Source organism: Xyrauchen texanus, chromosome 24 (assembly GCF_025860055.1).
Source record: "Xyrauchen texanus isolate HMW12.3.18 chromosome 24, RBS_HiC_50CHRs, whole genome shotgun sequence".
Taxonomy (NCBI): domain Eukaryota; kingdom Metazoa; phylum Chordata; class Actinopteri; order Cypriniformes; family Catostomidae; genus Xyrauchen; species Xyrauchen texanus.
Genome location: NC_068299.1, coordinates 12,846,383 through 12,873,826, shown reverse-complemented (window position 1 = coordinate 12,873,826; position 27,444 = coordinate 12,846,383). Strand labels below are relative to the sequence as shown.

General features: G+C 37.8%; 1 protein-coding gene across 2 annotated transcripts; it reads right to left on the bottom strand.

The window, feature by feature from the left end:
- Window positions 1–153: 153 nt before the first annotated feature.
- LOC127618268 (ribosome-binding protein 1-like) lies at window positions 154–26,295 on the bottom strand. 2 transcript variants are annotated; one of them, XM_052090637.1, is made up of 29 exons: window positions 26,121–26,295; window positions 22,545–24,003; window positions 18,639–18,793; window positions 18,177–18,299; window positions 17,417–17,569; window positions 15,070–15,188; window positions 14,287–14,440; window positions 12,888–13,026; window positions 12,313–12,464; window positions 11,509–11,543; window positions 11,339–11,414; window positions 11,143–11,180; window positions 10,511–10,592; window positions 10,381–10,418; window positions 10,189–10,264; window positions 9,298–9,338; window positions 9,097–9,184; window positions 6,901–6,993; window positions 6,002–6,094; window positions 5,794–5,883; window positions 5,625–5,717; window positions 4,744–4,815; window positions 4,367–4,462; window positions 2,500–2,583; window positions 2,269–2,349; window positions 1,341–1,424; window positions 1,122–1,217; window positions 716–859; window positions 154–627 (listed from the first exon to the last, which is right to left on the bottom strand). In XM_052090637.1, exons 2-29 carry the CDS (start codon window positions 23,974–23,976, stop codon window positions 589–591), a joined length of 3,966 nt encoding a protein of 1,321 aa, XP_051946597.1. In that variant the 5' UTR covers window positions 23,977–24,003; window positions 26,121–26,295; the 3' UTR covers window positions 154–588. The 2 variants fall into 2 exon arrangements, with proteins under 2 accessions (XP_051946597.1, XP_051946598.1); XM_052090638.1 differs by lacking the exon at window positions 2,269–2,349.
- Between the last annotated feature and the right edge of the window lie 1,149 nt (window positions 26,296–27,444).

Below are 27,444 nucleotides of genomic sequence, written 5' to 3'. Positions count from 1 at the left end.
ATTGCCAATACTTTTGGTGACAGCTATACATTTAAGGCTCCCCCTTCAATGCTAGTAAAAAAAAAAAAACATTTTTTCAAACAGATGAACCAGCCATAATAGACCAAAATCATATGTAATAAGAAACTGACAGTAACACATAAAGCAATGTTGAAGGTATGTTTATTATTTATCAAACTTATACAGTGGTGTTTAAGCCAACTGCAGAGAGGGCATTCCAGATGCTGTATCCATGTACCATAAAGGTATGCATATTTATTCAATTACAAGCATTTGCACTAGTTGATGTATACTTAACATACATACGGTTTCCCTTTTAACACTGACATCAGGGGAAATGCAGGAACACTCGGAAAATACAAGGAAGTTGAGGAATAATTTATGACAGCCAGAAGTTTTAAGATGGAATGTATAAAGCAGAAATCGTTCCAGCAAATCTCCTTAATAAAATATTTGCATTGGTTAAAGATTTCTCCAAAAGGTGCGATTTTTCCCAAGACTACAGTAGAACAAGAAAATAAAATTATGGAATGCTTCATTTTGGTAATCTTAAGGCAATTTTTGGCAAGCTGTTTAGTGTTTTCCACCTTAAACAGAAGTGCCTCCCTTCACCTCTCCACCAACCTCCTGAAAAGAGCACAGTAAGAAAGAAGGACATTATTATAGACATGCAGTGGCGGCTCCCATTAACTATTCATATTTGTGCCATATTTACCTTGTCTTGCAACTGATCCTGCAGGGTCCTGACATTTTCTTTTTCTTTGGCAAGTTGGTCCTGACTGTTTCTAAGCAGCCGCTGTAGTTTGGTGGCTGCCTGGCCCAAATCTTTGGTCATCTTTCGCTCTTTTTCTAGACACTCCTAAAACACCAAGTCATGCGCATGAGGGCTTTACACAGAATCAAAATTCAAACAAGATTCCTAAACAAGAAACTTTTAAGAAAAAATAGAAAAACTAAATGGCCAACTATAGTAATCATCCAGAATGTATGGTACGTATCAATCTTTTCTACATTGTAATGTTTTGATAAGAAATTTCAACTGAAGTCATTCAATAATAGAGAACTATCAGTGTAAGCCATAATTTCTATATCAATGCATCCCAAGTCAAAATGCACAGTACCTTCAACTGAGTAACATCTTCCATGGCTGCAGTATCTCCAGCTGACTTTGTTTGTTCCATATGGGTTTGAAGCTGTTTCCTGAGGGTCTCCTGAGCCTTAGAATGAATGAGGTGATGGAAATCAGAGTGGATGAATAATGAGCTTAAACTGAAAGAGATATACAAAGAACAATATGCTCAATTGTGAATGTAATTTAATGGTCATGAACACTGCTGTACCTGCTCTACTTCGGCAGACAGCTGCTGGTTTAGAACTTGTTCACTCTGAAGTTTGTCCACTGTCTGCTCCAGTTGAGCCTGGACCTGAACCACAACACACATTTAAACCATGCCAGTCCAAATTATTATTTTACTTAGAAAACATGGACATAGACAAAGTGTGATAACATTCAGAACAGATCGAAGTTCATCTTCTAGCTGCTACAAAACCTTTCCATGCCAAACATCACAAGAGCTTCATTAGTGCAATTGCATTCAAAAGCAAGCAGTAAGATCTTTCAAATGCTAAAGACAAATGTTAGTGGTTAAAAGGGGAGTAAGAGAGAAAGAACCCCAAGTGAAAACAGGTGCCTGGGTTAACAGAAGCTGTTGAAACAAAATGCTGAAATATGAATGGTTAGAAATAGGAGTACGATGTCCCCCTACTGGCAGCACTGGACAGAGTGAGAAGACACTGTATATTAGTATAATGCCAAATGTGCATCCATTTGAGGTTTAGAATCTATGGATGTTAAAAGAACAACTCAACCAAAAATACAATTCTGTCAATATTTACTCACCCTCATGTTGTTCCAAATGCATATGACTTTCTTTTATCCGTGGAACACTAAAGGAGATGTTAGACCATGTTCAGTCTCAGTCACCATTTAATTTCAACATATGGAAAAAGATTAACTGAAAATGAATGGTTACTGAACATCTTTTGTGTTCCACAGAAGAATAAAAATCATACAGGTTTGGAATGACTTGAGGCGAGTAAATAATCACAGAATTGTAATTTTTAAGGTGAACTATTCTTTTAAGTGATAGAGACAAAGGCTGTCTCAAAACACAGCCATCGACTACAGCTAGCATTTGCTCTAATGCAGCGCATATTTAGTGCTGCTCAGTAAAGCGTGCAGGGTGCCCCTGTGCGTTGCACCCTAACCTGACATTCCTCTGCCTCAGGCTGCCCGTTCTCTGCCACTCCCTGAGCTCGCAGCATCACGTCATTCAGCTGCTTTCTGACCTGGAAAAGGAAGCGGTCATTCAAGAATAACAACCCCTTGGTTGTGTCCAATCCCTCCTGTTTGCCACATGATTGTGGCAAACTCTATTAGAATTATGGGGGTAGTCCCTTACCACATATTGACCTCAGAGTGGGGAAAATTTAACTGACCTGTGAAAGTTCCTCCCTCTGTGTCTCAACCTCCTGCTGGGCTGCACTCAGCTGTATTTCTGATTCTGATAAAAGCTGCTTCAACTGAAAACAAGCAAAGGAACTGTTAAATATCACAGCTGAACTAATCATTTACTAGTAGGTCAGATGTATGTGAAGCTGATTTAAAGGAATAGTTCACCAAAAAATGAAAATTCTCTTATCATTTACCTGATGCCATCCCAGAAGTGTTTTGGCTTAAGTTTCTTCTGCTGACCACAAAGATTTTTAGAAGAATATCTCCGCTCTGTAAGTCTATACAATGCAAATCAACAGTGTCTAAAACTCTGAAGTTTAAAAAGCATATAAAAGGCAGCTTAAAGGTAACTCCAGTGGTTAAATCAATGTCTTATAAAGTGATTTAATAGGTGTGGGTGAGAAACATATCAATATTTAAGTCCTTTTTTACTATAAATCTCCATTTTCACACAGCCCTCTTAAGCGCTCTTCTTTCCTAAAAGATCTTATTCTTTTGTTTTTGGCAATGCGCATTCTTTGTAACTTATTGGGCAGCAAGGTGAATTTATAGGGAAAAAGGACTTAAAAATGTACCCGTTTCTCAACCCCTACCATTATCATCACTTCTGAAGATATGGATGGAGTCGTATGGATTACTTTTATGCTGCCTATGTGCCGTTTTAGCTTCAGACTTTTGGACCCTGTTGACTTGCATTGAATATACCTAGAAAGCAGAGATATTCTTCTAAAAATCTTTGAATTCAGCGTAAAAAACTCAATCATTCACATTTGGGATGCTGAGGTTCAGAGTAAATGAGAGAATTTTCATTTTTGGGTGAACTATTCCTTTAAGGCCTAATAACAAGAAAACATTTATCGATGAAAAATGCATGCCTTATGGAACTTATTTAAAAATGATCCCTTAAACACAACAGATGTTTATTACACTTGTAAGTTGACTGAACAATTAAAATAAAAAAAACAACAAACTCAACAGGCAAGATGATAAAAGCTTTTGGTTCACGTGTATGGAACTGGCATTCAAATAGACTTTGCATTTTCTGACAAAATGGGAATGTGTTTGGCATACTTGGTTCTGATTGGTCAATCATGGCATTGTGCAGTCAAACATTTCTGTATAATGATGGCTAAACTGTATTTATGACTGTTGTCCCAAGAAACTGGTTTCCTACATCACAGTGCTACTTCATGTCTCCTTGATTCATTTCACTGAAATTTAGAATAGCTTACTGGGCCATCTTACCAAATCAAGTAAAACTGACCTTAAAACTAGACTTCAATTTCAATTTTGGAGAGCATAAATCTTTTGATTGATGGCTAGTAGTTAAGGAGTCCCCAGTTAAAGCAAGGAAACAAACATTTTGCTTAGAAGACACTGCCAAGACAAAAAGCTGTATAAGAGAGAGCTTAGCAAAATGTAGAATAAATAGCACCACAAAAAAAGAGCTTATTAGTGGGCTATGACAAAGATTGGCAAATCGATGGGGGAAGAAAAAAAATAAATAATAATAATTACAACAGGTAGAAGACCTCAAAGTTCTACATTCATTTTATGCATCTATTCGGAATGCAAATGGTCAGTATTATTTAAAAGCCAGTTCTAGGACCATAAAGGCTGGTATCAGCAGAAACAGAAAAAGAAAATTCTTAAAGTTTTCTTAAAAATCTTAAAGAGCGCTATCTTCCATTCATTGTAATAACAGATCTGTTACAGTTTAGCAATTGGTTGCACTTCGCATTTAAGTTGTGAACGACTAGAGTATCTTCCAATTTTGAAAAAAAGCATTTTGTTTAGCAATTTGTGCCACTGCTTCTGTTAAAATGCCTTTAGTCAGGAGTGTGCTCTCACATGTGTCATCTCTTCAGATTGGCTCTGGCTGTCAATAGAAGCTGACTGAACCGGTTCCTCTAGTTGAGCTTCTAGCAGCATCACCTTGTCCTTCAGCTGCACACAGAGGAACAAATGTGTGTGTGTGTATATAAAAACTTTTTTAAAAAAAAAAGAGTCGAGTCAGTAATGATGTTTAGTGTGTTCTTTTCATACTAAGTTGCAAATAATGGAGTAGTGCCAAATAAATAATTAGCTTGCTGCATATCTAATGGTCAAATGTTGCTCAGTGAAGAAAAACTCATTAAAAGGTACAGCTAAAAAAAAAAAAAAGGCCAATTTGAAAGTGATTCATGACGATAAGGTTTGGCATAGTCTTGGTGAGGTGAGAGTTATACCTTTTGACTGCTTTGATTCTCTGCTCTCAATCTCTCTGTTGTCTCTTCCAATTCTTGCACCTTTTCGAATGCCTTAAAAAGCAAGACAAAATAACATTGACAAAATGTCAGGTTGAAACTTGCACTCATTGTCTTTCAGTAGTGGAATGATCCTCCAAACTCCACCCAATAAGCGGAGTCCTTCATAACCATTTTCACTCTAAAAGAATAGAATAGAAGAACAGGGAGCCCTGCAACAGATGGCATGGTCCCCACAGAACCCCCCACTGAACATTGAGTCAGTCTGGGATTACAAGAAGAGACCGAAGCAACTGAGACAGCTGTAATAGATACGTTAAAAACAACTTTGGTGAAGCTTGGAACATCCTATCGGCCAACAACCAAGAAAAACTGTGAAGGAAGGAAAATTGGTGCGGTTTTGAAGGCAAAGGTGGTTACACCAAATATTGATTTAGTTTTATGTTTACTGCACTTTGTATGACAATAATTGATAAATTAAAACTATTTATGGCATTATTTTTGTAGACATCCTCATTATGAACCATTTTTCGCAAGTGCCTAAAATGTTTTGCACAGTACTAAAATATATATATATATATATATATATATATATATATATATATATATATATATATATATATATATATATATAAAATGAAAAAAAATGTTTACATAATCTTTTATATGGAAAACAAGGGAAAGAACTCTTGAGTGGTAAAAGTAGGTATATTGTCATTTCTCTCCTATGTGGTAGGGAAACAATTATAAATATGGAGCCACAGTGCAGAACATGTAATGGAAAAATACTAAACAATGTTTGGAAGTCAACACTGAAGCAATAAATATGAACATTAAAAAAATCTACCATTGATTAGACCCACCATCCTCATTTTCTCCTCTGAATTCATTATCTTGGTCCTCCACACCCTTTCTTCTTCCTCTACACTCTTCTGAAGGGTCTTCAGCATCCCCTCCTGTATAACAAAAACCCAGCTCAATACCCTTTGCAGTAAAGTTTTGCTGAAACAGATTCCTGGAGAATTATCTCACCGTCTCAGCAAGTACACTCCTGTACTGTTCACACTCTGCTTGTAGTGTGGATTGATTCTCCTTGGCATTCTGTAGTTTCCCCATTATCTCCTATTAAATAAAACAGCATTGTACCATTTACAAGCATGCCTCCTATCCCCACAAGGAGGTGACAATGAGCAACTTTACTATGACACAAGTACAAGGCAAGAAACTGCTGCATTCTTACCAACATCTCTGTGCTTTGCTGGGATTCTTTGTTCTGTTGCTTTTGATTTAATGCCTCTTGTGCCTTCACAGAAAAGTCCTGCAACCATTTGGTCTGAATGAAGAGAATATGACACAGTTAGCAATCAATGACTTGCATAGAGGAAGACTAAAGAGATAGTTCACTCAAAAATGAAATCATTAACGTTTACGTTGCTCAAACCCCATATGACTTACTTTCTACCCATTAAACACAAAAGGAGGTGTCAGCAAGAGTCACCATTCACTTTCATTGTATGAAAAATATATATATATAAAATGCAATGAAAGTGAATGGTGACCAATGCTGAAATTCTGCCTAACATCTCCTTTTTTTATGCAGCTGCACAAAAAGATGCTCTGAAGTCAATCAAGTTCGATGGACATTTCATTTTACAAATTGGTCTTACTTCTATTCCGCTGCCATCGGTTCCTTCAAACCTTTCCTCGATTCCTAAGAGGGTGGAGCAAGGAAACGAGGAAAGGAAGCAAGAAAACGAAGCGAGGATGCACAATTTCAGAAATGATAAGCACTATAAGTGTTGTTTTGTTGTGGAGGTGGTTAGATGTAAATGTCTACAACAAGAAGTAGAGAATGAGTCATTTTGGCAGCTTGGTTTCAACAGATGCACTTTTTGAAGTGAGGTGGAAATTTTGAGTTCTGAATCTTATAGTATGTATATAGTATGTACTGAAAGTAAAAAGAACTCTTATACATGTTAAAAGATCAACGGAAATGTTATTCTTCATATCATGATCCCTTTAATGCTTGTGAAAAGTCTAACTGATGTTTAATGTATTTGCTTTTACAAACAAATATTTGAAAGTTGTTAAAAAATATATGGTCAAGTGATAACTACGAAAAACTTAAATATTAGCCACCTGTTCAATGTCTATGTTGATGTGTGGGAAAAGGGAATGAAGAACTTCTTTGGTATCGGTCTGGAAAGATTGCAGCACGTCCTCCAAACTCTCCTGTAATTACATATTCAGTGACAACCAAAAACACTTTCAGTACATTACAACAACAATTCTAGAGCCTTTCAAACCAACATGAATATAAAACAAAACCCAGAAAATAGAATACAAATATCTTTTATATCTAGGTAAAAAAATAAAAATCCTAAGTAACAGCTGAGACTGTGTTCTTGGCCCAACAAAATGCTGACTAAATAAAAAAAATACTAAACTAGAGAAATATGAAAAATCAATACTTTTATTCAGCTGAATAAAAGTTTGAATCTAAAACATTCAAACTCCTTAAGTAAATCAATATTTGTGGTCTTTTTTCCTTTTATTTTTCCTAATTTGAAAGTGTCTGCTAAATGACCAATACATAAATCTGATATATTGCCATATATGAACTCACACATACATACACCATTCAGCCACAACATTAAAACCACCTGCCTAATATAGTGTAGGTCTCCCTTGTGCTCCCAAAACAGCATCAACCCACATTGCTATTCTTCTCACCACAATTGTACAGAGCGGTTATCTGAGTTACCGTAGACTTTGTCAGTTCAAACCAGTCTGACCATTCTCTGTTGACCTCTCTCATCAACAAGGCGTTTCAATCCGCAGAACTACCCCTCACTGGATGTTTTTGGCACTATTCAGAGTAAATTCTAGAGGCTGTTGTGTGTGAAAATCCCAGTAGATCAGCAGTTATACTCACAGAGAAATACTCAAACCAGCCCATCTGACACCAACAATCATGCCACAGTCCAAATTACTGAGACCAAAGTCTATGGTAACTCAGATAACCACTCTGTACAATTGGGGTGAGAAGAATAGCATCTCAGAATGCGGATTGGCACACTTTTGGTAGCACGAGGGGAACCTAAACAATATTGTGGCTGATCAGTGCATATGACTGGTCCAGAGTTCTTATAAATTGGGTATGTGTGTATATGCTATATGCTTTTAGTGTCACAATTTAAAAATACACACAAAATAATCTCACACAGAAATACTCATTTATTGTTCTTTAAATGACAACTCCTGAAATGGAAATGTTAAGGCCAATTCACACTGCCCCAACAAATGCCAACAAACACCAACATCCAACACTTGTTGGGTTTTATCAGATCAGTGTGATCACCTGCTGGCGTTTGTTGGCGTACATTGACGTCTGTTTTCACCGATTCAACATGTTTAATCATGTTTGTCGGGTCTAGGAATGTTTGAGCAGTGTGGTACGATCTTCCAACTAACTCATACAAACTCTGACTTCATCGCGAACCGTTGCCATGACAATGAGGCAAGCGTCCCTGTCAACTCAGAAAATGTATGCATTGGTAGAGCAGGAGAAACACAGTCAATCACGAATAATAACATTTCTTTTGCGAATTTGTTCAAGAATTCCATTCCTTTCAAAATATTTTTTGGGTTCAGCAGTTTGTGTGGGTGACACACGTGAGAAAATATGTAAAATTAAGCGAGACGGACAGATTAATTTGTGCTGAAGCATGAAAAACAGATCCTTTATTTCTCAAAATATTACTGCCGTTTCTGAAGAACTGCATTAATATTAACTTATACCTGCAAAAATATAAAATACTAACTTTTCCCCACATTATGGGGACAAACCTCATGTATAAAAGGATGTTTTTTCTTTGTTTGTTTTTTTTACGCTTGATTGCTATCCTCCGTCGGAACTTGGTATAAATACGTTTCCAGCAAACACAAAAAATTTTTTAAAATGTAGTTGTGTTTAATAGGTTATAGCCTAATGTCTCTACATACTGAACATGTTTAATCAATTGCACATTATATTTATATATTTAAACGCACAAGTATGGATTCATTTGCAACCTCTTCCTTGTCAGTTGTCGTCAAAGGTGACCAACGACATGCAAAGACGCAAGTTTGAAATACAACAGCCAACTTTAGAATGTTGGAAGTGTTGGTGTCTGTTGGCATTTGTTGGGGCAGTGTGAACTGCCCTTAAGTGTACTGCTAAAGTGAGCTTTTAATAGCAGGGCCTGATATGATGTGTGCCTGTGCATATATTAATAAATGATTAATCATATGCAAGATAACGACAACATGTTCACCATAGCCTTGGCTACTTACGCAACTCTTGCACTGTGACTGATAGAGCTCCTTAAGTTGCTGCAGTTCCTGCTGTAGTGATGTTGCAAGGCTTTCTTTCTCAGTTACACTGGAAAACAACAACAAAACCACTCAACACATCATTTTATTTTATTATTACTTGTCTTAATGTAGTGGTCAGGTATGAACATGGAGTAGGCTTTAGTAGGAGTATATATGAACCTCTTAAGTAGTGACTCCATTTTGGCTGTGTTGTCTTCCATCTGTAGAGTAAAAGTGTGTTATCAGACATGGTCAAATGGATTTAAATAACTTTTATGATAACTGACTAACCTGAACAATAATTTCAAACTTGTCAATGATTTTAACATCAGTTCAAAGACACAATGAAATCAATTTTGACGTTTTGTGGCATTTAGTCCATGTCTATTAGCTTTGAAGGCATCTAATTTGTATTTGTGTACACCTTTAGCGGATACTAAATGCATTTCAAAATATGCAGTCTCTCTCTTCCTAGAAAATGGACAGAGAAAAAAATAAAACTAAATATATACTCAAAATGACTCATCTGGAACAACTCAGATTTTTGTCAAATCATATACTCTCTAGAATGAGAATGTCCTAATAGTACTGCCAACATGTGGTAACTAAATGTATCTAAAGCCAATAGGCTATTTTTTAGAAAAGGGATAATCCCATCTATATGTCACCCCGGCGCCACCCACGTCTCGTACCGATACAATTTTACTGCTTATTTGAAATATGTTCTTTTATCGTAATCCTGACCAACCGTTTTGGATTTCGGTCTTTCCCCATACAAGTAGATATGAGCTACACTGTCATGACACTTGTTTACATAGAAAATAGTTCCCCAAACAGCCCAAGAGCATCCCAAAAATGGCAGTCGAGTGGACTGACTTACCTTGAAAAAGAAACTTCCAAATACGTTTGGACCATTCTAATTTATTTGTTTACATTCTTGAACTGATCTATATGTTTATTTAGTATTGTGTTTAATTTTAAATAAATAAATCCTGTGCTCTTTAGCAAAGATTTATTTATTTAAGCTTTCTGTGGAGCATTTTAAGAGAATAACACAGAATATGCACTTACTCTAGTGTTGCACTGTTCTTTACTCTGTCTCATCTCATCCTCAAATGATGCCACTCGAGCTCTCTCTTCTTTCAAACTACAGGAACACGAAAAAACAAAACGCATGACAATTAGAAACAGCTTTAAAAAATGTTTAACTTAAATTGAAAAACAGAATCTAATGTTTTTGCTTGGAATACAAATGATGCATACCTGTTTTGTAGCTTTTCCAGCATTTCTGTGTTTTCTAGCTATGAATAATTGAACAAGCAAACTGTCATGAATATTTATGTCTAAATTTGAATATATTGTGAGGTTTACAGTTCTGACATTATAAACTTACTTTGTTGAGGTTAGAACTTTTTTCTTTAACCTGTTGGAGTTCTTCCTGAAGAGCTGCTATTTGGTCACCTTTTTCTTTTATGCTTACATAAAAAAATAAAAATAAATAAAAAAAGGATTAAAAAAAAAACAGATTAGCATAATTTTTTTTACTTTTTTGATTTTTTCCCATTTTTCTCCCAATTTGGAATGCCTAATTCCCAGTGTGCTTTTTTCCCTCGTGGATGCGTAGTGATTCGCCTCAAACCGGGTGGCGGAGGACGAATCCATGCATCTTATCAAGTGGCTTGTTGAGCATGATGCCACGGAGACATAGCACGTGTGGAGGCTTCACACCATCCGCCACAGCATACACGCTCAACTCGCCACACGCCCCACCGAGAATAAACCACATTATAGCGACCACGAGGAGGTTACCCCATGTGACTCTAACCTCCCAAGCAGCTGGGCCATTTTTGTTGCTTAGTATACCTGGCTGGAGTCACTCAGCACGCCCTGGGATTCAAAATCCATGGGTGGTAGCCAGCGTCTTTACCACTGAGCTATCCAGGTCCCCCCAGATTACCATCATTAATATAAACTAAGTTCTACAAAACTGTATTGGTGCCGTAGCAGAAAACATGCACATTATACCTGTGCTGCAAGCACTGCACATCTGCTTTGTTATCCACCTGAGGGGGACATGTGATCAGTTCAAATCAGACAGTGAAACAGAAGAAAATTAAAAGAAACAAGTGCAAATACATTACAGGTTCAAATGTATCAGGTCAAATGTAAAAGGTCAATCAAATAATGAAATTAGCCAAAAAGTGTGTAAAAATGCCTTCACCTGATTGGTGATAGTGTTTTTGAGTTGGGTCAGCTCTTCTTCAAGAGTTAAAACTCGACTCTCTTTCTCCTTCAGACTAGAGATTGAACAAGGAGTGCATGTGAATTCAAATTCAAGGTTGCTGTGAATATTTATTAACTAGGAAGATAGATGCAGACAATAAATCTCACCTGCACTTTGCTTGCTCCAGTTCAGCCATCAAAGCCTGTATTGAAACATACAAATGATTATCAAATTACTGATTCACAATTCATACTGTATATTTCGTTGCAGATGAAAAGTTAAAGGAAAGGTTCAACCAAAAATGACAATTCTCTCATAATTTACTCACCCTCATGCCATCCTAGATATGTGAATTTCTTCTGTGAAATACAAAGATTTTTAGAAGAATGTCTCAGCTCTGTTGGTCCACTCAATGCAAGTCAATAGGTTCCAAAATTTTGAAGCTCCAAAAAGCACATAAAGACAGCATAAAAGTAATCCATACCACGCCAGTGGATAAATCCATATCTTCATCTTCATGATAGGTGTGGGTGAGAAACAGATGAATATTTAAGTCCTTTTTTTCTATAAATTCTCCTCACTGTCCAGTAGGTAGCGATATACACGAAGAACGCAAATCGGCAAAAACAAAACAAGAACTTCTACAAGAGAAGAGCGTTTAGAAGGGCTGTTTGAAAGTGGAGATTTATAGTTAAAAAGGACTTTAATATCGATTTGTTTCTCACCCACACATATCATATGAACACTTTTATGCTGCCTTTAAACGCTTAGAAGTTTTAGACCCTGTTGACTTGACTTGTAAGGACCTACTACAGAGCTGATATTTTCTTCTATAAATCTTTGTTTGTGTCCGGCAAAAGGAAGTCATACACATCTGGGATGGCATAAGGGTTAGAAAATTTTGAGAATTTCATTTTTTCACTATTCGTTTAATATTAGGGCTGTTACAGATATGGTAAGTGGCGTCTCACGTCTGAATTGTGGTTCTGTTCTTTGTTCTGTCTTGTCTCCTGCAGCAGCTCTCTCTCCACCTGTGTCTGCTTCAGCTGGCTCTGCAGACTCTCCACCTGTCTGGCATGCTCTCTCAGTTCTGCCTCCACACTGGCTACACGAGTTTGTGCCTCTATAGTACAATTAAGGAAGACAAGAGGTACATTTTAATGTTGACATCTTTTTGATTTAATTTGGGAAATACAGGGTTCAAATAAAGTGGGGAAAGTAAGAAAGAGTATTTATATTGGAGGTAGCAGTATTTCTAATTACTAATTCACCATTTAGCTGACGCTTTTGTCTAAAGCGACTTACGGTACACTTATCCAAACGTAACCTGATGTTACGTGTCTTAATCAAGGGCACAATGGTAATACCAACCCAGATCTTAAACTATTTCACACTTATGTGTTTCTGAAGTAGTCTGGATCCACATTACTCAACATGGTGCTACAGTGTGCTTCTTTCAAAAATGCTCTAAATAAGTAGCTAATGTTAAGAGTATAAGCTTAAGATCTTAGCCCAGCACCCTTGTACTGTAATGTTGGGCGCTGACCTGCTAGAGCCGTGGCTTCATGCTGAGCTTGTTCCAGCTGCATCTGAAGGCTGTTTCTGCTGCTTTGGGTCTGTCTGAGCTCCTCACTCACTTCCTCCAGACGCTTCTGTAGGGCCTGTTCACTACTCGCCCAGCTTGCCTGCAGAGGGGACAAGGCACCACAACACACACACACACACACACACACACACACTGCAAGTTAGGTGTGATCACAAACTCCACTGAATTATGGTTGAGTCTTTATGAAAAAAGCAGGTCTGATCATGATGCAAATTTAAGATGTGAATTCTTTCAAAAATGTATTTGTATCTGCAGCTCATTGAAAAAGCTGAGGAGGTGCATTGCTCCATTAATTCCATTTATAGTATATAAATTAAAAGGACATTTGGGTCTTAATGTACATTAAAACTACTTCTCAAAAGGGCACGCTGAAAACCTTCCTGAAAATGTGTGGTAATGTGGTTATCTTTGCGTTTAATTTAGCAGAAATTCAATTTACATTTATGCACTTTTATCAAAACCAGAATTTTATCAAAACCAATTTACAATGCATACATTTTGGCAGTTTGTGTGTCTGCTGGGAATCAAGCCCATGACCTAAGCATTGCTAGAACCACACTTTACCAGTTGAGCTACAGCAGCACTGGAATTATCAATTACATCACAAACTTAAAAAATTAGAATTCTCATTACAAGCTACAGAAATACTCTCAAGAGTTACACACTCAGATGTGTGTCTGGAGAGACAAGCCTGACTCAGTCACCTATGTCTCTCCTGAGTCAATACAGTAAATAGGCTCAGAACACACTGTAACACAAGGCTGCTCTTTATACAGTGACATTTGGTGAGTCAAGACAGTTTGCTCCCAAAGCATGCAATCCAGAGTGTAGACTAGGTCATGTTTTATCTGTGCTTCCAGTAAGTACAGAACATCTTAGAACAATCAGATCCTCATGTGTATCTTTGTGAAATCGTACTGCTCAGGCAGGCTCAGATCCCAGATAGTTCTGAGAAGTGCTTCCCTGAAACACGGCAATGTTTCAACCCACAGAGCACTGCTGAGCGATCAGACTGGTAATCAAATGTTCCACCAGCATGTGTACAATCCCATTAGAAGAGGTACCGGCGCTGGGAGGGTCAAAGCTTTTACCGGCAAGCTAATCAAGATTTTTTTAATAAACACAAACTGATTGCTAGAAGCTAACTTTCCTACCTGTAGATCTGAAAGGCTGATCATGCTGGGAGATATTTTATAAGAATCAGAGTGGCATTTTGAACTCTTTCATAAGAGGTTCAGCTTGGGCCCTTTTGCAAAACAGTGCAACTCTGCAAACTAAACAAAAGGAATGATTGGTGACTGTGGTGCACAGCTCAAATTTAGAAGGGTGAGCATTTGACCTGCAGCTGGGCCAGTTGTTTCTCAGCAGTGGCAGCTTTGGATTCCAGAATTTTCTTGAGCTGTTCGTCAGCCTGCAAGGCCTCATTCTTCTCAATCAGCTCTTTATTCAGTCGCATGCAGTCCTGATGTAGTTTGGCCAACTCAGCATTTTGTCTGATGAACAAAAGAAAAATGTGTTTCTTGGTGAATCAGGATATTTAATGAGAAAAAGGTAAAGCAAAACTTTACTGTATCCATCTGGTATTGGTTGGGTGTTACACACTAGAATGAAGCCAGGTGGTACACAAGGGGGTTGAAAAATAAAATGTAATTTATTGTCATTACATTTTGATATTTTATATTTCATATAATGTGCAATTATTAATCATGTGTAATAAGATCAGGAACATGCTTTAAGAAAGTAAATGGGGGCGATGTTGATAATGTTGTTGAGTTTTTGTCCTCAACAGTCAGAACCGTCAACAGCATCACACATGAAGACATTTTGGTTGTTATCTAGGGTAGTCCATTGTAACCTCATTGGTCCAAAGTTTTAAACTTTAAATATGTTCTCATTAGCTCTTGTTTTCTTTATTTGGCTATGATTTTCTGTCATTTCTTAGCAGAATGGAGGCTAAAGAAATTATTTGGCACACTGCGGCAAGTAAAGACGAGGTGCAGGAGTTTGCTGTGGTCTCTGCTGCGAAACAATGAAGGAAACAGGTGAGTTACGAAAACGAGAAGTGAAAAAAAAACCTATGAGTAAGACATTATTGGGTTTGGGAGGAGCTGTAGGTTCATACTTGCTCTCAGTCTGACTGGTGGCTTGGTTGAGAGCATCTCTGAGGATGGAGTTCTCCTGCTGTAGACGGGCCAGCTGAGCATTTGGGCCTTTCTCGAGCTGGTCCTGGAGAGCCAAGACCTGAGAATGAAGAGGAATGGCTTGGGTATTAGATAGGACAATGCATCTACGTGTCTTTCCTCAGTTAATTCGGGATAACTTCAAGGACTTTAACACAAACACTTAGTTCATACAAAATCATTTTGTTTAGCCATTGCATGCATTAAAACAATGCACACATTGAAAGAAAAACTATATTTATAAAAAATTCATAATGTGAGATTAATCATGTTAAAGGGATAGTCCACCAAAAAATTTAAATCTCTCCATTTATTCACCCTCATGCTATACCAGATGTGTATGACTTACATTCTTCTGCAGTACACAAAGATTTTTTAATAAGAATATCTCAGCTCTGAAGGTCCTTGCAATACAACTGAATGGTGGCCAGAACTTAGAATCTTGGAAAAAAAAAAATCACATAAAGGTAGAATAAATGTAATCCATATGACTCCAGTGATTAAATCCATATCTTCTGAAGCAATCCACCAATATTTTTAAATAACTAGCAGGATAATAGGACCACAATTTGGGCTTATAAACTCAGCAAAACATCATAATTTATAGTAAAAGTACATCATTCTCTTGTTGCTGTGTGTTGTATTGAAGAGAAAATAATCAAATCTGCTTCTTACTTTACTGAGAGCGTGACAATGTCATGTTTCATGTCTCCATGTAAACGATTCGTATTTTTATCTGCCAAACATCCAAACGCGATGTTCATAAGCCATGCTGAATGCAAGATCTGCATGTCTATATACATACCGTAAAGAAAGTGGGAATGTTCTCCGACAAGAAATAAGACAATAATGCATGTATTATTTTGCCAAAATGAAACAAGATGCAGATTTGAAATTTTAAGCAGCATTTTCCCAGTGGCTTTCTTCTCTTCTTTGTTTGTGTAAAATTTTCAGTAGTTGTTACAGACAGAATGAAGCGTTTCTCATTCATTCTGCCTGTGCTACAGCGTGTGATAAAACGGTTGCAAAATGCGATAAACTGTAAAACTGTGCGCGCTACAAACCAAGGTGTTAATGAATGATAATAATGATCACATATATTGCCAGCATACAATATAAAGTAGTATAAATTTGTATTTTTGCATCGCTGAAATGGCTGGAGGTGGCTTATACCGGAAGAGGTCTTTATTCAAGGTTGATAAGGAGGGCACCCTAGTTTAGCTGAAAAATAATGTGTATATAATCGGTGAGAAACAGATCACCAAGTCCTTGGTCTTAAGTCCACTAATTAATTTCTTTATAAAATATCCATGTGTGTGTGCGATTACACAATTAATCAAACCCTATCAATAAAATATCTTACCTGTTGAGTAAGAAAAAAAGCTCTGGGTCGCTTTTAAATCCTTTCAGATCTCGGGGTTAAATTCTGAAAAGCTAAGCTGATGTTAATTCGGGTTTTATTACGGACTTTGTCACTTTCCCTTTTTGCTTGTAGACTCTGCTCTGTTCAGGGATTCTTTGTTTTTACAACTGGTGATTCCCTGGAGGTGTGCCGTTTCGAATGATCCATGATCAATTTTTCTCATTCGTTGTTACAACAAACTTTCAACTTCAGCTACTCCCACACATGCTAAAGTAGCCAGAGCTTATTTTCTCTGTGTAGTCTGTATAATCCAATACGCATGGGTGAATAATGCAAGTATGCAATTTCCAGTGAAATCCGTCCCAACAGCTCTAAAATATTTATAATTTAATATAATTATTATAGGTTTATCAAAGTGTATTTGGGAAAAGACATGATTTGGAAGATGGATTTTTGTTTCACTCTCTCATTAATAATTTTTTTTTATTTGTTTACAGTGTAGCTTTAAATATTGATCTGTTTTCTCACCCACACCTTTCATATCACTTCAAAAGACATGGATTTATCCACTGGAGATTTAAGGATTACTTTTGTGCTGACTTAAGTGATTTATGGAGATTCAAAGTTCTGGTCACTATTCACTTGCATTGTAAGGACCTACAGAGCTGAGATATTCTTCTAAAAATCTTAATTTGTGTTCAACAGAAGAAAGAATGTCATACACATCTGGGATGGCATGAGGGTAAAGATGAGAATTTTTATAATTGTTTGAACTATCCCTCTAACTACAAAAAACATGAGATTAATAGTTATTCATTATTTTAATCTACTGACTTTCCTACTAAATATATTGTTTTCCACATTTCTCCATAATTTGACTCATGCTGATTGTGCAGCTTTACAACAGTGTCGTGCAGAGTACTCACTTTGGCATTAAGCTGCTGGGTCTCGGAGAGGTGGTCTTGATAACTGGCCTGCATACGTGCTTGCAAGGCAATAATATCCTGCTCACGCTTGCTCAGCTGAGAGCTCAGCCTGGTTTCCACAGATGCCACCTTTGACTTCTCCATAGACAGCTCCTACGTACACAAACACGGGTCATGATATTGGACATCAAGTGTCATCTGGTGCAGGTGTAGCTTAGTTCTTAAACATCTGGGCAGGAATATTGTAGTCAAACCCTACAACAATCACCACCAGACCCTTGAGCAAGTCACTTTTCCCCTGTTCCTCCATGGGAGCGGTCCCAGTTAAAAATGTAATACAAGGGGCCATTCACACAGGAATGAGTGTCTTGATTTCTTGTATTCCATCTGGATTATTTTTTTTAAATTGCTGGTCTATGTTTACACATATCAGACAGATGTTTTTAGCTGCATTTTTAATACACTGTTCGTTAAAAACAATTACCAGAATATTTGAAAGAAAATAAATGCAGCATTCTGTTCCATTCCTATGACTAGCTTTTCATGCTTAAATTTGCAAGAATTTGCCTGTGTGAATGTCTCCCTAAGCCGCCATGAATAGAAGCATGAGGTAAATGATACATTAGTATTTAGTAGTTTCATTTTGTTTGGTTTAACTGATAGGGCCTGATACATGTCCACTTATCAAACATAGCATTTTTAACAAATGTTTCATTTATATTTATTGTGTTTTAGATTGCATGAATGCATAAATTGTTACCTTATTCAATTCTCTAAGATGGCACTTAGCAGCTGCTGCATCCTCCTGCTCGGCTGCCAGCTGCTTTTCCCGTTCCTCCAACTGTTTCTTCAGTACGGCTACTGGATCACCCTTCTGTGTTGCCTATAAACACACATGCAGAGCTCTGTTTACAATAACTTCCTGCTTGAGTGTAAATGAAGTGAGCACGGAATGAAGCGTGAAGCATACGGGATGTAGTATCTATATGAAAATAAATCCTTTTATGATGAATTTAAGATTACATTAATTTGGAAATTTACGACAAAACACCATCACAGAGGAAATAAACACCTATAATCTCTAAATCTCTCAAAACTGAAATCTGTCTTCATATGTGATTTTGTATGACTCCACTTAAAGCTAAAATTTGTAATTTCTGCACCACTGGTGGCACTAAACAAACAAGTATCCAGAACCCTGTCTTCCATTGTTTGAACATACCTTGTGCCAGCTGTCCTGGATTATCCCAGTCTTATCAGACAGAATCTCAATGAGCTGCTGGGCCTCTCCTTCACTGAAAACCATACTCCTCACAGTGGACACCAGAGCCTTATATGGCAGGAACAATGGACTGTCTGCGGGGTCTGCAGCCACCGCTAGAGAAAACAATTCATTTATTAAGGTGTGTGTATGTGAGATTGAAAGACATCGAATTAACCTAAGAGGGCATGAGATATTAAAGCAGAAATAACTGCTATCTTTTGAGAAGTATCAGTTGGAGTGCTGCCCCATGTTGGAGTGCAAGTTGTTGTAACTCAGGGTCATTAATCAGAAATCCAAAATGCTTTGCAGCAGATGAGTCATAATTCGCACCAGGGTGTACACAGAACTCATTACGTAAATTCTCTAAACCACTTTATTTCAGTCCTAAACTTTGCCTAAATACACAAACCGTGATCCAACATCCAATCTGTCATGTTTCCTCCAGTTCAAATCTGCACAGTCTTGAAAAAAAAAACTGCTCTCTTCAAAGAAATATTCACAGGTTCAATACAAGTTAAGCTAGCGGCATCGATAGCATTTGCGGCATAATTTTGATTACTACAAAAATTTATTTATTTATTTATTTATGATCCATCCTTTCTTTAAAAAAAACAATCTGGGTTCCTTTGAGGAACTTGCAATGAAAGTGAATGAAATCGGTAAACATTTAAATACTCACTGTTTCAAAAGTATAGCCACAAGATGTAAACAAAATGTCTGTTAACATGATTTTGGTGATAAAATTGCTTACAAATGTTTTCTGTGTACAATAAATTACATTTTACAACTTCGCTGACTTGACAACGTACGGCTTCACGGTAATGCTGTAAACCCTAAAATAGACCAAAAAAAATTACAATTAAACCAATTTACAGCTCAAATCATACATGCATAATTGCATTTATAAAATGATAAGCTTCACATTTCTGCCTTTAACCAATCCACAAATTGGGCCCAATCACTTCCATTGTAAGTGCATCACTATAATCTAAATTTTTGCGTATTTAAAAAAAAAAAGGACGAGTCGAAATTAATTTCTGTGATAATCAACATTATGCCACAAATGCTGTAGTTTGAGCTTCAATTGTATTAAGCCCGGAATATTTTTTTAAATGTTAGAACAGTCCAAAAGAAATGCAGCGTCACAGGCCATAACTTGTACTTGACAATACAGTTAACTTGACACTTGTACAGTAGTGTGTTCATCAGTAAGTACTATCATATTGACTCATTTTGTTATTTAGACATTGCCAGGATGGCAGGAGTGCAGTGTGGCACCAGGGTGAGATGGCACTCAGGACTGGTGATAAATTTCTATTGTCTGGTCACTAAAGGCCTTTGTGTGCTCCCCTAATGGAGCAGCTGAGGCAAGAGTATTGTTTGAGCAGAGCTGAGAGCTGTGCTCTGCATAGAGGAGAGTAACTAAGAGCCCTTGTAAACCCACCTGAGCAATGGCACAAACTCTGTTTTTTTCCACGGGAGTTAATATCACATCACATGTGAGTGGAAAATGTATAAGAACTGACTGTATGTATATGTTTAAAGAAAGGATAAAGAGAGAAAGAAAGGGAGATGTCATCTGTAAAGTCTAGTCAAAACAGCCTTATCTCTGTGTATTTAAGAGTCTGGTCAAACACTGGCAAAACTTTTAGAAGCATCCCGTTATTGTGTATTGAGGCCAAGCTTCCTTTAAGTCGTACCTTCTCCTATGAACAAGTATAATAACTTTTTGCATTTAACAGGATTAATCTTAGCATCTGCTACAGTCCTAAAAAAAAACATTCCTCTGCATTTTCCTGATAATGGGAATAATTATTATGAAAATAATGAAGAAAAATATAAAAATTTTGAGGTCATTATACAGGATGGATTTAGATGTTTCGTGATGGATCACGTTTCAAGATTCCTGTATTTTGTTGTGCTTCAACAGTGACCGGTTCCAATGTTGCCAACTATTTCCTATGGGAAGTCACCAAAGGCTTGCTGAAATGTCGCTAAAAGTAGCTAAAAATCAAGTGATTACATAATGTAAGACGTCAAATTTACATTTGTAAAGGAATTGACTTAAAGAGCTACATCAATTCTTTAAAGGTGTAGAACCATTGTGGGGTTTTCCATAAAACTATTAATTTAGCTATTACTAATTGAACTTATCAAACATTCAGCAAGTTGTGGTGGGTAGTGGGATAGGTGTTTGTTTGTTTTTAGTAATAAAAATATTTTAATGAACATTCGTGAACAAGCTGGCCAAAATCAAACTCTGCATAGCAAGCAGGGGAAGACAGTGGGGGATTTCAATTATTATGATTTAATTTATTTATTTATGTATTGTACTGCGTTATTGTTGTACAACGACAAGCTAGCCAAAATTATCCTAGCAATAGCAACAAGGGGTAGGCAGTGGTGTAGTGTTGAGGATGTTTTTTTTTTGTTTTTTAACATAGATCTATACGCCTAATAATGACTCACATGGAGCTGTTTTGGAAATATGTAATAAATAAAAATTTTGAACCTATCTGGAGAGTGATGCTGAACCATCAGTGTTTATTAACTGTGCCAGTGTTACTGTATCACAATGATTTTTGACCGTAACACCTCATCTCTTCATATTACTCATCTCTACAATTTATTATAGATCAGGGGTTCATATCCATTCTCTCTCTCTCTCTCTCTCTCTCTCTGATAAATAATGGAGAGCATGCATGTGAATTGAGGTTAAGATTGTGGCAACAAATACCAACAACGCGTAAGCTCATCAGTCATTCAATTTATAGAACATCCGTTAGCACGCAAGACCAACTGCTGATGGCGTGCCGATAAATAATATTACTTCAATGTTAGGGGGGCGCTAGAACACAGAGAAAAAAATAATGTGAAGACATGTCATTCTCGATAGAGCAAATGTTTTTTTCCATCAAATGTGGAAGAATGTCTCTAATGCAGATTACAAAAGCTGCTAAAATTGTAGCTAGTCGCTAGATGGGTCTTTTACTCACTAAGGGGGTCAAAAAGTTCCTAAATCTAGCGACAAAGTTGCCAAATTGGTGAGCAGTTTCATTTTGTGGCTCCACTGATTGTGAGGTTTGTTGAAGTGCACTGCCACCTATTGACACAGATTGTAAAAACAGATGTACTTCAAGCTTGAATTGCTCATATGGTAAGAGAAACCGTACTTTTATTACTGAATTTACGCACACGTCAGGGGGTATGATTAATTGAGTCTATTTTTTTAACATGTTTTTTTTATATAATTAATTGCACTTAATTAACATGTTAAATCAACAACCCTACTTCTAATATGTTAACTTAACATGTTCATGAAAATAAATATTATCAATGATATGAAACTCGGTCTGATGAATCTGTGGTTATATGTACTGTTCTAGTGGCGATAATGATGCCGAGATGAAGGCAAAGAGAAAGTGGCCTTTTTGTAGAAGGCCTCATGTGCTATCACACACGGAGCTACAGTGCAGTGGCCTAAGGCCATGAAGAAACACAGCATGTGGCCTTTTATAAATAACCCACTCACAATACGCATCTGAAATGTAATGCCAATTCATTCTTTCAGCAGGACTATCAACATGGCAAAAGAAAAAGATAAAAAGGAAAGCTGGAGGAAGTAAAGGAAAAACTATGGTTCTAAAACTATGATGATGTCTTACTATGCCCTACAGATTCAAGCTTTGGTTAACTGCCAGTTATGAATGTGAAAGATGTCTGTATGTGAAAAATGTGCAAAGCGGTGCATTGTTTCAAGAAGGACCAGCAAGGGGCAGTCACCTCCTCTGACCTCCGGCCTGTTCACCCTGCATAGTCATTATTGGACAAGTTACAGGCAGTTTAGAGGAGATAACAGCATACCTGTCTCTACCTTCTTCTTGGATCCTGTTTTCTTCTTAGATGAAACCTCCTGTTTGGATTCCTCTGCTTTGGACAGTACAGCAGTTACTGGGGTGGCTTTCAGAGTGCCCACTGGAGGTACGGCCATCACTGGAACATTTTTAGTCACCATCTCCAATGGAGCCACTGATTTGGTCAGAACCTCAGCAGAGACAGACTCCACTTTAGCTTTCTTCTTCCTCTTGTTTTTAGGAGATGGGGCAGGTGGGGCATCATCAAGGATGGGATGGGGTGCAGCAGACACTGCAGATGGGGGACCTGCTGCAGCCTTAGGAGAAGGGGCGGGGGCAGGTGGACTGAGTTTTCGGGTGGCAGCAGGTTGAGAGGATTTCTGGGCTGGGGCAGGTGTTGCAGACTTTTGGGCCGAGGCAGTTGAAGCATCCATTTGGACTGAGGCTTGTGGATCAGATTTCTGGGCTGGGGCAGTTGAACCAGACTTTTGGGCTAGGGCAGATGGAGCAGCTTTCTTGGCTGGGGCAGGTGGTGCAGCCTTTTGGGCTGAGGCGGGTGTTGCAGGCTTTTGGGCTGGGGCAGATTGAGAGGAAGCAATTTGGACTGAGACAGGTGGATCAGACTTCTGGGCTGAGACTGGGGCAGGTGCACCAGACTTTTGGGCTAAGGCAGGTGAAGCTGCTTTCTGGGCTGTGGCAGTTGAAGCAGACTTTTGGGCATGGGCAGATTGAGAGGATTTCTGAACTGGTGCAGATTTTTGTGCAGGGGCTAGTGGAGCAGACTTTTGGGCTGGGGCCGGCGGAGCAGACTTCTGGGCTGGGGCCGGTGGAGCAGACTTCTGGGCTGGGGCAGGTGAAGCTGCTTTCTGGGCTGTGGCAGTTGAAGCAGACTTTTGGGCATGGGCAGATTGAGAGGATTTCTGAACTGGTGCAGATTTTTGTGCAGGGGCTAGTGGAGCAGACTTTTGGGCTGGGGCCGGCGGAGCAGACTTCTGGGCTGGGGCCGGTGGAGCAGACTTCTGGGCTGGGGCCGGTGGAGCAGACTTCTGGGCTGGGGCCGGTGGAGCAGACTTCTGGGCTGGGGCTTCTGGTTTAAGTGTCAGAGCAGCTACTTGTTCTGGGGCTGGTGGAATTGGTGGACTGGGCTCAGCTGGTGCTTCTGCAGCCTCAGGGGTGGCCTCTGACTCAGGGATCTTTCCATTAGCATTGTCTTCCTTTTTCTTACCTCGGATTTTCTTCTCACCTGCCTTGTCCTTTTTCTTCTTGTCTGTTCGTTGGCTGGACTGGGTCTTTCCAAGCTCCTTTCGTTGCTTGGCTATAGCTTCTTCATACGAGGTCTCCTTCATGGAAAATGTTGAGACGAGGACTATCCCAATGGCTGAGAACACCATGAAGCCACCAAACACAACAATTCCAAGGGTCTGAGGATCATAGATGTCCATGACTCCAAGTGTGCCTTCTTATTAAACCTTTTAAACAAAAAGAGGATCAGGTACAGTTTGTGGCATTTACATTTTTTTATATAAATAATACCAATATTTCTGTATTCCATTGCTTTCAAATTCTACCTAAGGACCATAAACACCCGCTGAAATAATTTTCCAATGGAGTTGCACCTTAAGTATTAACCACTTTTTAATCATCATCCAAACACCCAAAACATTCACAACTCTACAACGCAATATTATTTAAGAGTTTCATCCTCAAACATGTCTTAAAATTTTAACATTTTAAATAAGGGCACAAAAGTGGGCTTTTGAAAGCTGATTTGGAGGGAATAAAGCAAATACCATACTCAACTCTGCTCTGACAATGAAAGATAGCCTAGACATATCCAGTTCCAGAAAAATCTAAATTACTAAATTGGACATTTAGTGTTCAAGACAGTGAGCACACAAGCTCCCAAAAACAAGTATCTTCAAAAAGTGGGACTAGGAAAAGACAGGGGAAACAAGTCCAGCGGGCTACCCACAACTTCTACGAAAAAGTGCAAGAAAAGTTATTTCAATACCATATGCTACCAATATGCATTTGGTCGGAGAAGACAGTTACACAACAGAGTTCTCCATTTCACCATGTGCTGCACTCATCTGCCAAAGCAAATTTTTATACTCCGCTACTTCCATGGGATTCTTGCCATACCAATCTCACACTTCAACTGTGCATCAAAGCACCAATGTTTTGTTAGTCTAGAAACACATGGCACAAAAAACTTGATCACTCAGCTGGACCCCAGAAGCAAAAACAATCTAAACACCCTTCAGGGCACAATTTTCAAGAGGTTTATGGGCCAGCTGTAACATGTAATTTATAGTGTTGAGGTTCTGGGGAACCGATTTGCATATAGGCTTTTCATTTTTATTTTATTTTTTTGCATAGCTTTAAACTGTTTTATTGTTTTGTAACATCAACCTGACACCAAGCTTCCCAAGCACTAGTAGACGTGTAGAGCCTGTCAGCATTATTTATCTCTGTGACAAAGAAAATAAATAAATAAATAAATAACCCTCAGGATTTTCTCAGTGCAAAGTCTGCATAGTTTACCAGATCTGCAAGGATCATCGTAGAAGAATCAGTATGTTCAGCTGAAAAAAATGGTACTTTAATCTTGCACAACCAGGCATGTTATACCCCAGAAATTTTGTCAGTATCAGTACAAGATTATGGGGGAGAATTTACAAATTAATACCTGATCAATATTAGATCAAACAATATTGATATTCTATCCTAAGATTGTAATATTGTATTCTGTTTAAATTACAACTCCTATTTATAATATACATGTTCATTGGAAGTACAATTAGCCAGTACAGGATGGAACTTTTCAAGTCTGTTTTTCTCACTGAAATCGAAGATCAAGCCTAATGATTCAAGATTAATGTGAAAGGGCCCATTCAAGTACAGTATACTGTTTTAGCTGTTATTTACAGCTGTTTAATGGGAGTACACGTTTTACTCAATGGTTTTATATATATGCTGTGATAATTCATCTACATTTTGGATTACTTTATTGGATGCCATTTAAAGAGCCAACATGAAATTCTTAAGGGGCGGTGGAGCTAAACTTTTCTCTCTTAAAATAAATGAGCAAGCATGATCATTGTTTACAATTTGAATATGTTATTTTATATTTTTATTCACAATGAAGCCGTTCATACAAAATACAGTAAGACATAAGAAAATATGAGTGAGTTTGTAAACTCCTGTTCTACTTCTCTCTCTGAAACTTGAATAAACTATATGAATGATGCGTCCAGACAGATTTTAGCTCATTTTTACAGACATTAAAGCTTTTATAAACGTTTAAAAAAAACTAGCTAGCTTACTAAAGGAGAAGCAGATAATCTGATATTAACTGTCTACCTTCAACTGAGCATCACCAAACCCAAAATATGTACCACAAGTTACTTTTAGACAGGCCATTTTGTCTCATAAGTAAAATAAAATATGTTAGCCTTCCCTGGTTTCGAGCTAGTTAAACAGGAGTGTAAATAAAGGAGAGAGATCCAAGTTTAAGACTAAATTGCTACTGAACATCTTTGAAGCTTTAAAAGAATAACGCCACAGTAACAGCTTTAACGCTTACCTTCTTTCGCGGCAGATTTCCGATGGATTAATCACTTCAGGAAGAGTTCAAACAAGAAGGGAATGAATCCAACTATCTTACCACGCCGGCAAAAAACAAAAAAGAAATCTTGTCCCGAGTAGAGGAGTCAGTCGTTGTCTGTGTGGAGTCGTGGCACTTTCTCTGCGCTGGCATTACGCCGGTCAATGGCCCACATTCCTTCCATCCAGAAGAATGCTGATTGGCTAGAAAAGAGTCACTCAAGCACCCGAGAGCCAATAGTATTAGATGATAGTGGAAAAAGGCGGGTCTTTATGGAGTGTTCGGGAGTTGTAGTTTTACTTAACTCAGATTTTTTTCCACTGTTCACGATTCCGAAATTGCCCAGTATTCAAAGATGAGACCAACGATACATTTTGATTCCCTCTTTCATTATCAGTTGCAGTTGTTTTTTAATGCATTCTTAAGAATTCATTTTTTATATATCCCTCTATTTACTTTATTTACTAGATTACATTTTGAGTCACTTTGGATAAAAGCATCTGCTAAAAAAATTATTTATTATTTTTTTTAATACCCAGGTTAAGGGATATTATTTTTGAACCACATAGTTAAGGTTTGAAAGGTTCTTTTCATGTGAATTATTATTATTATTATTTTTATTTTATTTTTTTTGCATGTGGAATTTCATAGGGGCCACATTTTGAGCCACCAAACCAACCCCATGGCAACTGACAACGCACAATGCTTTTCACTGGGGATACAAAGTGCACATAAATGCATATAGATATACAGTAGGCTGATATAGAGTATCTGATCATCTGCACCCCTTGTTTATTTATTTAATTAAAGCAGATCTGTGATCAACTTTATGATCATTTGATATCACAATACATACGTCAGAGAGAGAGAAGGATAAATGTCAATAACTTCCTGCAGTGCATTAAATTCGTCTGTATAGGCTATTGGCTCATCATCCTCATCTCCTCTTCATCTCTGACATCAGTGATGGATTACTGACCATGCCAAACTAGAAAACAGTCTTAAAACTAAGATCAATATTTCGATATTGGGGCCCAGATCATACCAGAGCCTTTTGCAATACAGTTCTGCAGAGTTCAAATTCAAAACGCACCATTTAGCCTATACTGTAACTTGTCTATCTAATTCACAGAAGACAATTCATTTCACCAAGTCATACCCACATATCAGACTAACCAGATATAAAACTGTGTATCTGCTATGACCTATAGTCATATTGTTACCTGAACACGAATTCCTTGCGCAAATTCGTTGTAAAAGTCGTGTTCGCCTCTTATCTATTGAAATCAGAAATTAGCCACCG